This window comes from Haemorhous mexicanus, chromosome 2, assembly GCF_027477595.1.
Source record: "Haemorhous mexicanus isolate bHaeMex1 chromosome 2, bHaeMex1.pri, whole genome shotgun sequence".
Taxonomy (NCBI): Eukaryota; Metazoa; Chordata; class Aves; order Passeriformes; family Fringillidae; genus Haemorhous; species Haemorhous mexicanus.
The window spans coordinates 59,837,882-59,854,225 of record NC_082342.1 but is presented as its reverse complement, the minus strand read 5'-3'; the positions used below and the strand labels follow the sequence as shown (position 1 = coordinate 59,854,225).

Genomic DNA, 16,344 nt, shown 5'->3' with positions numbered 1-16,344 from the left:
GATTTCATCTGGGAGGCCTGCAGTGGCAGGAAAAGGGCTTTCTGTGGCTGATGTGTGGTCAGTGCTGGAACAAACTCCATTTCCTCACAGCTGGTCAGTCAGACCATGAGAAAAGAGCCAGCCAGAGGTTCACACTTCAGCAGTGCTTTTGCTGCTGGCTGCACTCACCAACTTTGCTGAAGGCCTCCCGGAGCTCTGCCATCTCCTCCTCAGAGAAATGTGCTGTCGATGCCATCCCGACTTCTGTGAGTGGCAGGTCTGCAAGAAGAAGAGACTTGTTTCATTTGGTGCTTTAGGGGTTTGCAGCTGTGATGAAACAGAGAGGTTTTAACTTGGGTTTTCAAAGTTTTGGAGCAGCTTGCCTAAGCTGAAAACCCAGCTCTTCTCTGTATCCTGAAATCAAGCAAAGGGATAAAATCCTGTGTAGATGAGATGCAATTCCATGTCCCTCCTGTTGTTTTGCCAGGCCCTGCTCAAAATTACAACCGTTTTATTTATACTAATTTAACTGGAATTAAATCCTACCTCTGCTGACTTTCATTTCTCATGGAGAAAATGGACTAAACGGTGCTGGTTCTTGTTGTTCCCCCTTGGAAACACAATTATCCAGTCATTTCTTCAGCAGTGCTGGCAGAGAAGCAGCCCTGGGTGCTTCCCGGGGCTCTGGGCTGGAGCCAGAACCTCAGGGAACATTTGCACCACTTACCTTTGGGTACCTAATGAGGAGGCTGCTCACCCTTACAAGGTGGAGGGATTGAGAGAAGCTCCTTCACAAGGTGCTCAGAGCACCAGGTCTGGTTTCTCAAAAGTCAGCTACTTCTCTCCCTGGATTTACGGGGAGTTTAAGGATTTTCCTCCCAAGGTGCCTAAGTTAGTGCCTGAGGCTGGGTGGCTTTAGGAATGTGTGTCCAAAAGGAGTTTTCCTGCCTTTCCTCTCATCAAAGATATAAAACAGGAGCAAGGATTAGACTTTCACTTTACAGGCACTTTCCTTAATAACCAGGAAGGGAAAGTTCACTTTCTTTTATGGCATCATTGAATACACTGCCAGAAGATGCACATTATCCCCATCTGCTTCTTCATGCACCTACTGTTCCTTGCATATATTCATGAGGAAACTGTTCAGGAGACTGACTATCTATTATTCTATATTTGTGAGAATGACTATCGTGTCCTATGTCTCTTTAAGTATTAATTAACCAAACAACTATTTAAATAGAATAGAATGGAAACCTGAGTTGGTCCTGGGAGGTGGTTGCTGTAGATACAGTAATCAAATGAGGGGAAAAAAAATCAGAAATATGCCATTCCCAAACTAAAATTCACACTGCACAATTTAAAAAAAAAACCCTAGATTTGCAATTTGTGTAAAAGCACAGAGTTATGTACAGCCTATGTGGGCTTCAGAGGCAATGCTCTGCAGAACTCATGCATTGATTCCTTGTGTCTGTGAAAACCACTATGGACACAACTTTGAAATAGCCCAAAAGCAACTTATGTGGTTAACTTCTTGTCTGCTGCCTTGCAGTAGTATCATGCACCCTTTTCCTGCCTAATCAGTGTGGTTTTAGGATGAGGACAGCAATAAAAAATCTGTTCATTCACTCCAACCTTGATAAACAGAGAAGTGCAGCAGAATCCATGATTCCATTGCTCTTGCAGCTGGTTCTAACCAGCATACTTTCAAGGATTACCTTCAAAAACCCCTGTGATCCACTAGCAGTGTGGGTTATGGATGTTAGGGTGAAGTTAGATCCATAGTCTTCCCCCAGTCTGTCCTGGTATCTTTCCTGCCTCTGATTCCTCACTGCCAATCTTTTTCTGTTGCCTGCTGTGTGTTTTTACAAATTGTGGGTTAACGAAAATGCACCTGCACACATGAAAATCTTACACTATCAGCCAGAAAGTCCATATTCCATGGCAAGGTCATTCCTTCTAGTCCAGTCACTTGGTCAAGCAATATCATTTGCAGCACAAGTTTTAACAGCATGGAGACTGTTCTAGGCTTGAGAGGTAGGAAACACTACAGGTTTTTGCCTACACCATTACTTTTGCAAAGTAACCTTGAGAAAAAAGTATCACCAACATAAAATGGCCTCTTCCAGATTGCATAAGAAGCCTCTGATATGTAATTCAGTAATCTGTTAAATACAGAGACTCCTATTAGTAGTACATATGTTTACATAGGTGGACATTTATACTAATAATAGGATGAAGGGCTTTGCTGCAATGACCCCTTTTGACTTCTTTAGGTCAGCATTACCCACTGTTGTAAAGGTAACTGCACCTAGCTGAGCAATCAGATTCACCTCAGGTGCACACCAAGAATGAGGACAGCCCTCCATCACCTGAGGGGTGGCTGTCCTCAGGTGACAGAAGGATGGTCACTGCCTGCTCCAACACACAACTGAGCTTCTCCTACACTTTCACCCTCATAGCACCTCTTGACTTCAGCCTGTCACTTCCAGTATCTAAATCCACTGGGTGTTGTTGATTAATACCCCACTGTGGTTTCACAACAGTGAGATTCAGGATGACACCAGAATTTTCAGATCAAAGGCTTCAGAGTTATTCCCAACGAAAAATCACCATCATTTTTTAAATTGCTCAAGTTAGAAAAACAAAACATAAGGAAATCAAGTGAAAAGTAAAAGTCCAAAACTTTAGCAACACTGCAAAAAAAGGAGAAAATCCCCTTTCAAAAAGCCACCTTTCAGTATTTAAAATGCTTATTTTGCTTAAAACATTAAATGATAATATTTAGGCACAGAGAGAGCTGTAAAATGCTTCTGGATAGTAGACGGAGAGGTCAGGCCAAATATTTTTTACTGATTTAACCAGCCAAGAGCAGAGCCATGTGCTTCTAGGGTTCAAGGTCTTTCAGCACTTCACCATCCCCCATGGAAACTGAAAATACTTTGGGCATCCCATCAAGAGGGCATCCAACAACCCTGGGTGAATAGTCCAGTCACTGATAACTCACAAGGCATTGTAAGGACACGGTGCACTGCTGCACTCCAAACTGTTTGCAAGTTCAGTATGACCAGGCAAATGCAGAGAAAAAATGCAGGGTATGATGTAAGAGCAAAGGAGAATATGTGGATGAGCAATGATGACGAGCAATGTGAGCAAGTTGTAAGAGCTCCTTTGGAGGGAACATTTGTTTAGGACCCATCTGAGGAAGGAGCAAAGGGAAAATCAGCAGGTGAGAACCAGGCAATGGCTTTGAGCAAAGTGATGTATGGCCAAAAGCAAAGAGAAAAGCTGGGCAGGGGAGAGGTTTGGCAAGACAGAGGGGAGTTTGGTATAGACTGAACACAAACAGTGTTTGTGATGAGTCACAAACAGTGACTCATCTGTCAGCACAGATGAGATATTGAGGACCAGGAGCAGCTGGGAGGAAGGATCTTGAACTTGGTATGATCAGGGAAAATGAGGTGAAAGTCAGCATGTGCTTAGATGCTGAGGCAGGATGCTGAGGAGGGGAAGACAGCTCCCTGGCTCAGTGCAAGAAAGGCAGTGGAACTGCCAACAAGAAATAACTGGAAGGTAATAAACATTCAGAAGGAAAATAGAAAAGTCCCTGTGACAGTCTGAGATTCAGATGGCTTCAGGACATCCGGATGACAACACTGCCTGGAAGCAACACTTCTTTCTAGTTTGGCAAGCAGCATAAAGCCACTATTGCAAAAGCAAAACATAAAGTTTTGCAAATACGCTCTTTCCTCCTCAGAAGATTGCTGAGTTACCAGTTGGTGCAAGAAAGGGAAGAGGTTCTTACCTAAGCTGCTGAGAATACAAGCAAACTGAGCAAAAAGAGCCTCTGGCAAAGCACTCCCTTCCCTGCCATCATTTCCAATATGTCACAGCCGTGCCCTAAAGCTCCCTTTTATTTGACCTTATCCTCAGAAGAACCTATGACCACACTGATGTTTTAAGAGATCTAATAGCAAACTATTTTTAGACTGGAATATAAAGGAAGAACTAAAATAATCTTAAACCTGAACATAATTGTGAAATTGAAACACAGGGATATTGATGTTCTTTCATTTTCTTTTCGATTTTGAAGACATGCTCGGAGGAGCTGTGTGGTTATGCATTGCTTGGCAAAGAGTACACCCACCATGCACTATAAATAATAAATGGCAAAGCCATTAAAACCTCACGGTTTCCAAGACTTGTATTAAATGGTTACCTTGTCTGATACTTTTCTCCACTGCTCTGGTGTTTAAGTTTTGTTGCAAGCAAGGCAATGAAAACCTTGAGGATGTGGAATGGACTTTATATATAGACATAAAGTTGTACCTTTCCCCAAAGCAAAAATGCACATTTCATGGGACAACGGTGCCTTTCACAAACATATTTAGTCAGGAACAGCTTAACTGTGAATTTCGTTTCAAGAAAGTCAAAGACACTACTAAAATTTACTCACTTTCTACCATCAGGGCTTTGCTTTGTTAATGCACTGGTACTTTGCTATTTATATGGTAACTTGTCTGGCTGTTGGAGAGTGGCATGATGCATGTTCCCTGGCATATATAAATTTCCTGCTATCTTCTCTTCAAACTTGCTTTTTTTTTTCTGAAAGTGATGAATTAAGAGGCACTGGCTGTTGCAAAACAGAGCTGGCAGCTGTTTCATGGGGCTGTGTGAGACTGTCCCCCTGCACACAAAACTCTGCCTTTCACTTTATCAGAGTTCATAACTCTAGCTCCTTTTCTCTTTCTTACCTCACTCACAAGTTCAGTTTCCAATGTCCAACTTTCTGTAAGGGCTGGGGAATACTTCCCAGCTCTCTTCTGCATTGGACTTTCCCTCCCAGCTGACATCGAAGGGGCAGGCCCAGCAATGCTCCCCCAAGGCACAGCCTGCCCTGGATCACGGCATCAGCAGGGAGGATTGAGAGAAGAGTCCTTAGAATTGTGCAGAAGCTCTTGTGACAGATCTGGAGCATCTTGAAGGCCAGAAAAGTACAAGGGAAAACAAGAGTATCTCAGACATATTCCATATTTGTCCACATTTAATGCACCTTTGCATACCTGCCTATTCCTGGTCACTCTTTAGAATATCCCTGATAGGATATTCCTCCCCAGAAATATTTCTCTCTACCTTTCTCTCAGAAGATACCACACATAAGTCCATATATCCATATGCATTTCTGTTCAAATGATTTGTCTCAGCTGGTTTCCTACAGTGTGGAGGGCTGAGGAGGAGACAAGAGATTTTTGAGTTAGCTTCTGATACTTTCCTTCTGGAGACAAGTTTTTGCCACTTTCATTGTCACTAAAGGGTGAGAAAAAGATAAATTGTAGAGTAGATCTCATGTTGAAAGAAGAATCAAGGCTACAAAACTACAGCAGTGTGGTCTAGAAGTTCCTCAATTTGAAAGTTTCATCTTGTGCTCATCAGCAAAAACCTTCAACTAAAATGTAGCAGGCAAAGAAATCATGTTGGCAATCAGCCAAACATGTTCTTTAGCATAATCCAGAATAGCTCATCTCTCAATTAAACTTCAGTCTCAGCATATTTGCTACTCTCATGCTTTTCTGCTACATATTTATCATTAGCTGTTATTGCTCTTACAGTCCTGATCAAAATAATGTACTCACATCCCTGCACCAGCAGGGTGATCCATACTGCACCCACAGCAAAGCAGGATAGCAGCTTTAATGCTGAATTGAAGTGAGCTGCCAGTGATCATTTGCAGTGATAGCTCAGGGGTATCCAGCCTTCTTAGACAAACAAACCATCCCATCTACGTCCTCTATTCTTGTTTGGTGTCACAGCTTCCAGGCAGACTGAGTGGATTTATTTTTGTGACAGCTCTTTTCCTGCTCATGATGTACGATGAAAACTGGAGTCCATATCTCTCTTCCATGCTGGTGAGTTACTGAGACAGCTGCTCACCATGGCTGACAATATCAGCAGACACAAACACGTTTGGAACCCCATGCCAATTAGACACATTTCTTACACAAGGACTTTGAAAATCATTTAAGCAGCACAAACTGCAGCTTTTTCAAACACATGAGGTGGTTCATTAAAAAAGTTAGTTTTTCATGTTACGCTTTCCCTACTGAAACAACTACTGATAAGTAAGAGTATTTTTTAAATTTCCTCAAAGATACTGAGCTAAATTTTAAATCCTAAAGTAGACAGAAACATCCTTTGCTCTGTTAACAATGGGTAACTTGGATCACAGTACCTTCAGTTTGGGTGGCATCTTGCTGTTTAAATCAGCATTCAAGACACCAAGAGGAGTCTTTCTGAGGATATGGCAAATACTTCCTCCCTAGTACTTTACAAAGATTCATGATTTAGCCCACAAGAAATGACAATCTTTGCCTCAAAGGTTTTTTAAAAGACTGGTGTCTGCAATAGCAAATATTGCCAGGTATGTAGGCACCGGGATTATTAAGATGTTGCACTTTATTTCGTTTTTTTTCTTATACAATTTGAAAAAAAATACCGAGAAAATACATTTATCACTGTTCAGAAGGAACACAGCAATGCCCAGGAGTTATTTGTTAATGTTCCATTTCATAAAGGGCCTTATTTGTCAGTGTGATGTCTGAGTCCTAAATCAAATACTGGTCAACGGGGCTTAGGATGGGAAAATCCACAGAGTCTGGAAAGAGATGGAAATCTCGTTCCAATACACCACTCAGTGGCAGGAAGGGCTAATCCTTCAAGAAAACTAAGACATTGAAAAAGCAGAGCTCTGAACCTATAAATACTCTCCTTACGTGTCTTGTATCTGACAGATACATCCTACTAGGGAGACAACATTTAGGTGCATATTATTTTTCAATCAGAGTCTGTAGAATTTTTCTTTAAAAAAAAAATCCAGTACCTTACATTTCTTGCTGGGTCACTTATCTTTCTCATCTCCTTATTAACGCAGGCTGGCTAGCTTTTAAGTGAGAGCATTTTTCCATAGATAAAGGAACATTTTAATTGTCAAATTGTCAAACAGCTTCAGTCATTCAACAGGTGTCCCATTTGGCATGGAAAGCCCTGTCCCACCCAGTTCTACCTTCACTAACAAAGGTGGGAGAAGAGGAGAGCATCTCTGCAGGGTCTGCTTTGGTATACCCTTGATATAGGTATGAGAATATATCCTAGCTCTGCCCCAGCACAGCTGGGGTGGCAGAGGGGCATAAAACCCTGGGCAGACAGATAAAATCTTCTCTTCATATTCCTGTGTGCTTCAGCCTGAGGGTGAGAGGTCAGGTCACGAAAGCACAGACCCAAATGTGCTGTGGAAGCCTGGTAACTGATGCAAGAAAAAGAGAAGACAGCCTCTGCTTCCAGCTCAGTTGCAGACAAACAGTTCCTCTGTGCAAGGAAAATATTAAAAACATGTTCCAGCTGTAAAAAGGAGTTTTTTAGATACAAACATGTATTTGCATTTTCCTGGTTCCACAAGGGTTTATGAGTCTGCTGCTGTCTATCCCATACCAGGAGCTGAATTCTGCCCTCAGTTTTGCAGGACACCTCAGTGATTCCAGCAGTGACCAGGCCTTTCCCACCCACAAAATCAGACCAGAAAAAGAAGAGCACATCTGAGCACAGCCCTCCTACCCAGCTGTGCTGTTGCTTGGACCCCATCCTGTGATGGTGCTGTGCTGGGAGCTGTAGTGTGCAGTGGGGAACTCAAGCAGCACCTGGAGCAGCAGAAGGCACAGTCCTCCTGCTCCCCTTTCCTCTGAAGAATGATTTGGCTTTATGGCATGGTCCCCAAGCCTGGTCAGTGGACATCCCTCTCATGCCTCTCACATGCCACTCTCCTGCTTGTTGGCACAGCCTCCATGTCCAGGACACCCTACTTGTTTCATCAAGGGGCAGGAATTTATTCCCCATGCTACAGCTTTCCCCTTGGATAACTGCAAAAATGCACAGAGCATCCAACAGACCCTCCTGTACTCCATCCTGCAGCACCTAAACACTGTTTCAGATTTTTTCCTAAATATTTTTCATTTTGATATCTATTTTACATTTTGCATCAACACTTCACTGGAGACTGCTGTTTTGCATGAAGGAGCTGGGTATGAAAATGAGCTACATTTCTGAATGCACTTTACTCCCCTGGTCTTCCCCAGCTCCTTCCTTCCCGTTTACCCAATTTCTTCCTAGTTCTTTCATGTTTTATATAAAACATCTGGTAATGACTTTTACAGTAGGTTCTCTATCAAGATAACTCTGTTCCAAACTACATAGCTGTTTTAAGCTGCTCATGACTGAAATCAGAAAGAAACAGGGTCAAAAAAATTGAGAGCAAAATACAAGAAAATGGAGTGTGTGGCAGGTTCTGTGAGCAAGAGAAGAAGAGCAATACTGCTAGATTTGTTTAAGAACAAACATTTTATGACCATAATAATATTCAGTCCAAGGAGACACTCTGGTCCAGTTGAGGAAGCAGATTCAAACCCAGTAAGATAATACATCCCTTTTTTGACCTTCAGCTTCTGAGCTATGTAAATCTGGACCTTATGGTCAGGATGGAAGCAGAAATTCCCGCTCACGTCACCAGCAAGCAGGCAGGTACTTCCCAGTCCCTCCTGGCTCTAGCATCACTTCTCAGTGGAGATTCCCACCGCAGAGGGGGTTTCCACATCTCCTGTCTACTCATGACAGGAGGCCAGACTGCTCCTGTGGGCAGGCAAGAGGGGAGGAAGGTGAAACACGCTGGAGTTCCTCTACGGGAGGGGTGTCAGGGTGTGATCTGCAAGATGATCAAACCCCATCTGCTGAGCAGCCAGCTGCATTTGCTAGAGATATCTTCACCTGACACCTGCAGCAGTATGAGATCAGTCAGCCAGCCTGGCCTGAGACTTTGGTTGTGATAACAAAGACCTAAATTTCCATTGGGTCGGTGTTCAAACCAAATCCATGTGCCAAGGAAACCACTATATGACAATACCAGCAAGGCTACTGCTCTTACAGAGAAGACAGTTAAGCCTGGAGGCTCCTGTTCACAGTACTACCACCTAAAATATCTGTAGACATTCACAACTCTCAATTCATCTAGACCTGAGCTGAAATCTCAAAGAAGGCAAGGGACAAGCCTGACCAGATTCACCAGTCAAGATCTTAAAAGGCAAATATAACATTAGGATCCCCCAATGTCACTATTTTAAAAGCAGAAGTTCCTACTGCAATCAGGCTCTATCATGAATCGGTTTTATTTATCCACTGGAAAGTAAAATTACATTTCTAAAACCTGATATAAACATCCTAACAGCCAGCAGATTACATTGTAAGCACTACGAGCCAAAATACATTATACTTATGAATCAGTGTTTTTCATCACTGAAATTAAAATTACCTTCTTACATGGATCCAGTCTTCAATCTAAATAATGGCTTCTTATTTTATCATGCCCTTCCAAGCCAATGCCAACTCCAAGACTGCCATTCCACTCAGCCAAAAACCACTCTGCCAAATTAAATCTATCAAACACATTCCAGAAGGTCAGTAGCAATGGTGTGCACAAGACTACTGGAAAATGCTTCACGCTAATACAGAGCCTGCTGCTTTTTCATGGCAGCCACAATTTCCTGTGCAGTTAAACGGCTCTCAGTGAGAGCAGCCTGCCGAAAACCACCAGATGCTGTGATCTTACCTCCCAGGCTCAAGCAGTGGGTCAGAGCAACGAAGAGCTCAAGAGCTGCAAATCCAGCTGAAAGGGCAGAACTTCTGAAAGAAACCAAAGGTCTTGTAGGGTGGAGGAGCTGCAAAGCAGCTGTCACTGCAGACAAGGAAACTCTTCCTTTTCTGCAGCCAACTAGGCAAGCCCAAGGGTGCGAGCCCAGGGCTCAGCCCAGAGAGGGAAGTGAGTGGTGACAAAACCCCATAGTGCAATAGATTTTTGTCTTTATAAGGAAATTCAGCCTTCTCTGGTCTCTACCTCTTTGCCTCAGCACTCCCCCAAGAAGGGCCACCGCTCCGCGCCGCTTCCGCTCTCCTTCACGGAACGCACACACGCTCAAAACGCTTCCTCTCTTCTCTGGTAAGGTGGCCACACCTGAGGCACAGAACAGCAAGGTCTGCAGTGACACCTCACCCACCAGGCAGGGCTGGCTGCCAGGCCAGGCTGGGCCAGAGTCACCAGGCATGGAAACTCCTCAGCATCGCCACGCAACCTCTGCCAGCGTTTGACTGCCCTCCCTGTGGAAACTTTTTCCATGCAATTGATTGGAATTTCCCTTGATGCAACTTGTGACCTTTTCATTATCAGTGTTCACCGCTGACAAAAGGCTGGCTCCATCTTCTCTGTGAGCTCTGATTAGGTTGGTGTAGATGCCAAGATCCCTCTCAGCCTTCTTCTCTCCAGGCTGAACAAGCTGAGCCCTCTCTCCCTGTAGGGGGATAGAATATGAGAAAATAAAGATAGTGTAGAAAGTAATCTTACCCCTATGGAGTTGCAGCTGGGTCAGTTATCAAAGATAAGGAACAGGCCTGACTTTAACAGGCCACAGCTGTAACCATCGAGAAGAAGAGTGCTATAAAAGAGTGGGATGGCCCCTTGAGAAGGGAACTGGAGTCTGTTGGCTTCTTTGTGAGGAAGAAAGAGTCAGCGCTCTGGGAGCTGCCCACAAGAAACAGCAAGAAGTTATGAGACTTTTGTGATAAGGAGACAACAGTATGGAGCCCCTGCAATAAGATGGCAACATCTCCCTGTTCTCTGATCTGTTGTGCTCCATCCCAGTACCATCCTGGTGTCTCCCTATGGTTTGCCCAAGCCTTTGTTGAACAGGGAAGCCTAAGAAAGAACACAGCACTCCTCACACCACCTCACAACTGACACAAATTTCAAGGACATGTTTCCCAATGCACTGAGGGTCAAAGTAAAAGTGCTTGATGGATGCAAATATAAACCATCTTTCAAGCCCCAACAATGCAGCGTTGCAGAAGCCTTAGATCTGAAAACACATCAAGAGAGAAAATTTTATAATTAGTCCCACAGGGATTTTAAGAAATGTTCTGCCTTAACAGCAAGATTCTTGCCACTCTCCACAAGCTGAAGAATCATCTTTCAGATTTTTCAAAACCTTCTGTTCTGACTTTTACCTATGAAAATAGGCAGGTGAAAACAATTACCAAGCTGTATGTCTTTAATGAAAAAGCTGTCATTCACCGGCCCATGAGCTACATGCTGTTGTAAAGAGGTTTAAGGAAGCCCTTTCATGAACAAATCTCCATAATTAAGATCCATTCTTGAATCAGCATTCATTTGCTCTCTTCACAGGTACATTGAAACACTTTCCAGGCATTTTTGGTTACTCACTTCTAATGAAAAAATACTTCCTCTATAGTATTTGATTATTTGATAGGCTGTGCCACAGCTCCTCTTTGTTTTCTAGGATATTTTACATGAGCCTGATGGTTTGTCCCAGCTTTTTTCTTACAGACCTTTTCCAAATCCTAAATTACTTTTGTTGGTTTCCATGATATCCCATTAAATGCTGCAATGTTTTTTTCTGAGATAAGGAAGAGGGCACCAAAGGGATATGTGCTCTAAATATAACATCCTACTTGCACAGGAAAACTGGGGTGGGTGTTTCCTTATTAGATATGCTTGCCTAACACTCTTAGCACCCTCTCTTAGCACACTCACTTAGCACTCTTAGCACTCACTCTTGGCACCCTCTCTGTTTCAGCTTTTGCAGAAGGCAGGGGAGCAACTCAGAGTTTCCAGCTTGCTGTGTGGTATTTTATATTCATGTGACCTACACTGAGCTCAGCACGGTGTGCTCAGCACTGATTCAATACCATAGACACATTCCATGGGCACCAGCTGTGTTAAAGAAGTTCAAGCAAGCTTGGAAATAGAAGGACAGCGAGGATAAGATCTAAAGTATGGTGGATCTATGAGGCAGACATAAACAAAACACATATTTGACCTGTGGACCGTGAATCCCTTTTTCTGCCTCATTTCAAGCCCTGCTGGATTATCACTGTATAGCTAATAATGCTGTCTCACCAAATACTATTAAACTTAGGGAGTCTTTAGATAGAACCCCAGCTGAAGGCCTGTCATGACACAGTATTTACACCCTGCCCTGTGCATCCTTGAAACATCACACAAATAGCAATTTTACTGGGCAGCACTGAAACACATTTTGTGATAGTTATCTTCTACCTGTACTTGGTTAACTTGCATCTATGTGTGGAACTTTGTGTTATTGCTGACAATGTAGGATTCCATGAGAATGATGTCTCTAAAGTAATTTCTTTAACAGAGCAGGACACTGCAGGCTATTACTATAGTCCTGGTTTCCTAGAAGTGTGTTGAATTGTATCTCTACAATATAAATAGCTTGCATTTTGCCACAAAGAATGCTTATGGCTAGGAACAGGCCAGCTGGTGTTAGGACAGGCTGTGCTGAGGGACTGAGTTAAATGTCCATTAGTTTCCCACCTCAGAAAAACAATTCACTTGACCTACAGCTTCAGTTTTAGGGCCAAAATATCAATGCAGCTGCTTTGAGATTTATGTGCATGAAAGGTAAAAAAAGTAAAAGAGAGGTGGTCCTCCAATTACAGGAAAAGGCATTAGGAAATATCAAAGATGATTGTCTATAAATTAAGTACCATAAATTAGCACGCACTGTGTTCAATCACTTGCAGAGGGTGGACTATAATTGTTAACAGACCATGGCCCTGAGACACAGCTGAAAAGGCCAAAACCAGTATTTTCCCTGCTGTTGTCACCCCTACACCACTTCACAAGTCTTGGCCCTTATTGTGCCTGAAGGGCCTTTCTCTCCAAGTACTTTTGGCAGTGCTGACACTCCCATCCTGCTGCCTGTTTTATGCAGTCACACCTCACTGCAGATCAGCCAGACTGTGCCACCACAGGCTTCAAACCCTTCCCGGAGTTTCTGCTCCTTGCCTCTGCCCCTGAGCCAGCCCCACAGCTCTGAGTGACAGAGCACTTTCACTCCAACCTCCTCACCTGCCAAAGGGCTCTCACCTTCCTCCCCTTCAGCCCCAGGTGCCTTGGGGAGCCTTGGGAAGGGCAGAAAGTGCCTGTGCTCTCCAGCCATGAGTCTTGGATGTTTCCTGGCAAAGTAAGCGATAACCCAAAAAGCAGGTAGGAGCCAGTAATCCCACTTCCACCAAAGAATGCAAATTATATTTGAAGGATCTGGGGCATCTGCCTAAGAAGAGGTCCAGCAGCTTCATCTGCCTTGGCAGTGCTGTGCTCTGGCAGGCAGGAGGGGCTTTGCAGGGATCCCCAGCTGAGGAGGGAGCTGGGCTCTGCTGCAGTCAGTCATTTCCTTAGGGACACTAGGGCAGTGTATTCCTGGGGGGCCTTTCCTGGCACACCTCCTCTTGGTGCTCTCATTTTTAACTGCCCACTGCAATCTCCCAAGAACTTTGCCTTCCTGCAGGCTGCTTCTGCTTCAGGAAATGACCTTCTCCAAAAGCCATTACTTTGCAAAATCACACTGACACAATGCCACGTCTTCCTCGCCCCAGCTGATTTGGTCACAGGCCACACTCTGGGGTGGGAAGAGCGTGGCAGGGAGCAGAGGGGGGACTGCAGCACAGACCTTCCAACCTGAATGAAAGCTTTTTGTGGACCTTGCAAAGTGTCTGACTAAGTGACAGCACAATTTTAAATGAACTCTTGAAGAGGAACATAGTGGTCCATGAAAAACTAGGGCAAATCAAAATAATGGAAATTATTTTAAAATTATCTCCTTTTGACAAATAATATCTTGCTCATATATAAGTACAGAGGACCTGATCTAATTCCCACTACAGTTTGATGCTATCTGAGTTGCACCTTTATTTTTTGTGACTCTGTCCTTCTTCCTATGAAAGTCGGTGACACTTGCTATAACCACAAGTGATTTGGGTACTGAACTGCCTCTGAACATGGACCCTGAGAACCTCAAAGCTGTTGAAAGGTAAATGAGTCTTTGTGAAGCAGGAGTCATTACTCTGATGGCATGTGCTCAGGTGCCAGTTGGTAATCTGACCCACTGCTGGGTCTGTGCTAGCAGGGTACCCTGAAATGCCACCTGTGATCTCTGCAGGAGAGAGGATACTACAGATGGGGCTTTGCAGAACGCAGGTGAAACTCAGACCTTTTACACTGTATTCCTCCTGCATTATATATGCCAGATAAAGCCTTGAGAATGCAAAGCAATGCCGGGTGATCCCACTGAACCTGTCACAACATGGATACTGGGGTCTCTTGGGGGTGGAATCATGATATCATGAAATATCTCCTGGTGCAACAAGAGCTTCTTATTCTTTGTCTGAATCTGTTCATGCAGGAAGGAGTGGGGTGGATCTACCCCTGCCAGAGCTTTGCCTCCAGCTGGAGTCTGACACCATGCTCTCCCTTCCTGAGAAACCTGGTCTCCGACCCCCATTCAACCACCACAGTCCATGGTGGGAGTCACCAACCCCTGTGGGCCTCTGGTCTGGGCATTCCCAGTGGAGGAGGAGAGGGAAAGGGAAAGGGTGGAGGGTGATGGCTCATGCCATGCACACAGGCATGAATGAAGGGAAACCTGTGCTTTGTAAATTCGTAAATCAAGATGAGCCACAAAAATCAAATAAGACATGAGTAGACTGTTTTCACAAAGGAGAAGGGCACTTGTATCTAGGGGATACAACCTTCCAGCCCAGGAAGATTTACACTCCCCAAAGCCTGGGTTCAGGAGGGTTCCAATAGAACAGTCCCCAGTGGCAAAGGAGGGGACAGGGCAACACCTGATTGCTGGTCTTGGAGCAGGTTGTCCCCTCAGCAGAAGTAGCCAAATATCCCTGTGAAACAAAAAGCAGGCAGCTCTTGAAGCCAGGGATGATCTTTGAGCAGTTGGATTTGTTACCAAATTCCCCAAGTCCATTTGTTTCAAAGAGATCTTTGGCACTGAAGTGGCTGAAAACTGAAAGTTTTCCTTGTGGCTCAGTCTCAGGCCCTTGCAGAGAGCTCAGTCTTACTTAAAAGTCATAAGGCACAAGATTAATTTCCTGCAAGCAGTCTGAACTTTGAAGGAGAGGCATTTAAGCAAGTGAAAAATAAAATGGTAGGGGAAAAACACTGTGTAAAATAAAAGCAATGATAAATAAATAAATAACAGGAAAGCATACACCCCACTTCAAGTTTAATAGGCTACACCAAGCCATGAATTATTGATCCAAACCATCCATTTGCTGCAAAGGGGAGTAGTAGTGAAATATTAATAACAGTGCATGAGCTAATCTTAGGTTTTACTTGGTGAGAGAGTGACAAGAAGAGGTTGGAGAAGCCTGGCCCCTGTCAGCTCCTGGGTTTGGATGCAGTGGGAGAAGGGCACACCTCCGAGGCTCTCCCAGGAAAGCGTGCAAGTCCCACATTTCCAGCAGAGACTGGCAGTGACTCTTCCAGCTGATAAACCCATTCCCAGATGGAGATGGGTCTAGAAGTGTCATTCATGGAAGCTGTTGCAACAATACTGTCTATCCTGTTTTGGTAGCCCTACAAAAGAAAACTAGTGTCTTGGTTAGAGCCTAACTCAGATCAAGGTGTTTCCTAGTCTTCCTGGGTTTCTTTCAGGAAATAATTTGACTTTGTGATGGAAGGAAATACATAAAACATGACTTTTTGGTGGGTCAGCTGGCCAGAGACTTACAGGAGTAAAAAAGCATGAGAAACAGATAGGAAAAAATATATTTTATTTTTAATTACACTTGTTATGGCAGTTATTTTTGCAAAACTGTGAGGAAACAAGGCAATGATTTTTGAGAATCTGATTTGGCAGAAGCTGACTCATGGTTAACCAACCTTCTCATGTACTTTCAGCCTTAATCTCACTCAGTTTTTGGTGAGTGAACCACAGTCTGTTTTGACAGAGCATCAGAATGGGCTTTCCCAGGGCCCCTGCCCTGCACAGGGTGGCTGTCACAGCCAAGACAAAGCTGTTCTGCTGCAAACTCAGGCACTGCCAACCCACTGCCAGAATTTCAAGTACCTGTATTCTGCTGCAAGCCATGGCAGGAGAAAAAAAAACCCCACAATTATAAATTACACTGCTCTCCTGAACAGCAGGCAGCTTTTTGCCAAGAAAAGAATAATTCAATTTCCTTTGGATCCAGATGAAAATTTGCACACAAATACCTGTAGAACTGAACAGAATGTCATGTGCATGGGTTCACTTTCATATGTCCCCTTGAACACTCTGTCATTATGTTCTGACTTTATGGGACTTTAAATGTTAGAAATTTTACATCCTAGGCTGTCTGCTCTGTGTTTATCTTAGTTTTCTTCTTCTTCTTCTCAGTTTTTTAAAAAGCTATATTCTGTATATCTTCCTCTTTCTTTGGCATGTTTCCCTTTAT

The 16,344-nt window shown here is 43.8% G+C and overlaps 1 protein-coding gene across 4 annotated transcripts in view; it reads right to left on the bottom strand.

The window, feature by feature from the left end:
* The window catches only part of LCP1 (lymphocyte cytosolic protein 1), a 49,755-nt gene that overhangs the window by 20,527 nt on the left and 12,884 nt on the right, over positions 1-16,344 (bottom strand). The window contains exons 1-2 of one of the 4 annotated variants that reach the window (XM_059839040.1): positions 9,911-10,133; positions 169-258 (exon numbers count right to left, since the gene is read on the bottom strand). In XM_059839040.1, the coding sequence (XP_059695023.1) occupies positions 169-258; positions 9,911-10,118 (298 nt within the window). In that variant the 5' untranslated portion in view covers positions 10,119-10,133. Of the gene's footprint in view, positions 1-168; positions 259-9,328; positions 9,478-9,625; positions 9,832-9,910; positions 10,134-16,344 lie in introns of those variants that run through there. The other 3 variants (XM_059839041.1, XM_059839043.1, XM_059839044.1) reach the window with 3 other exon arrangements.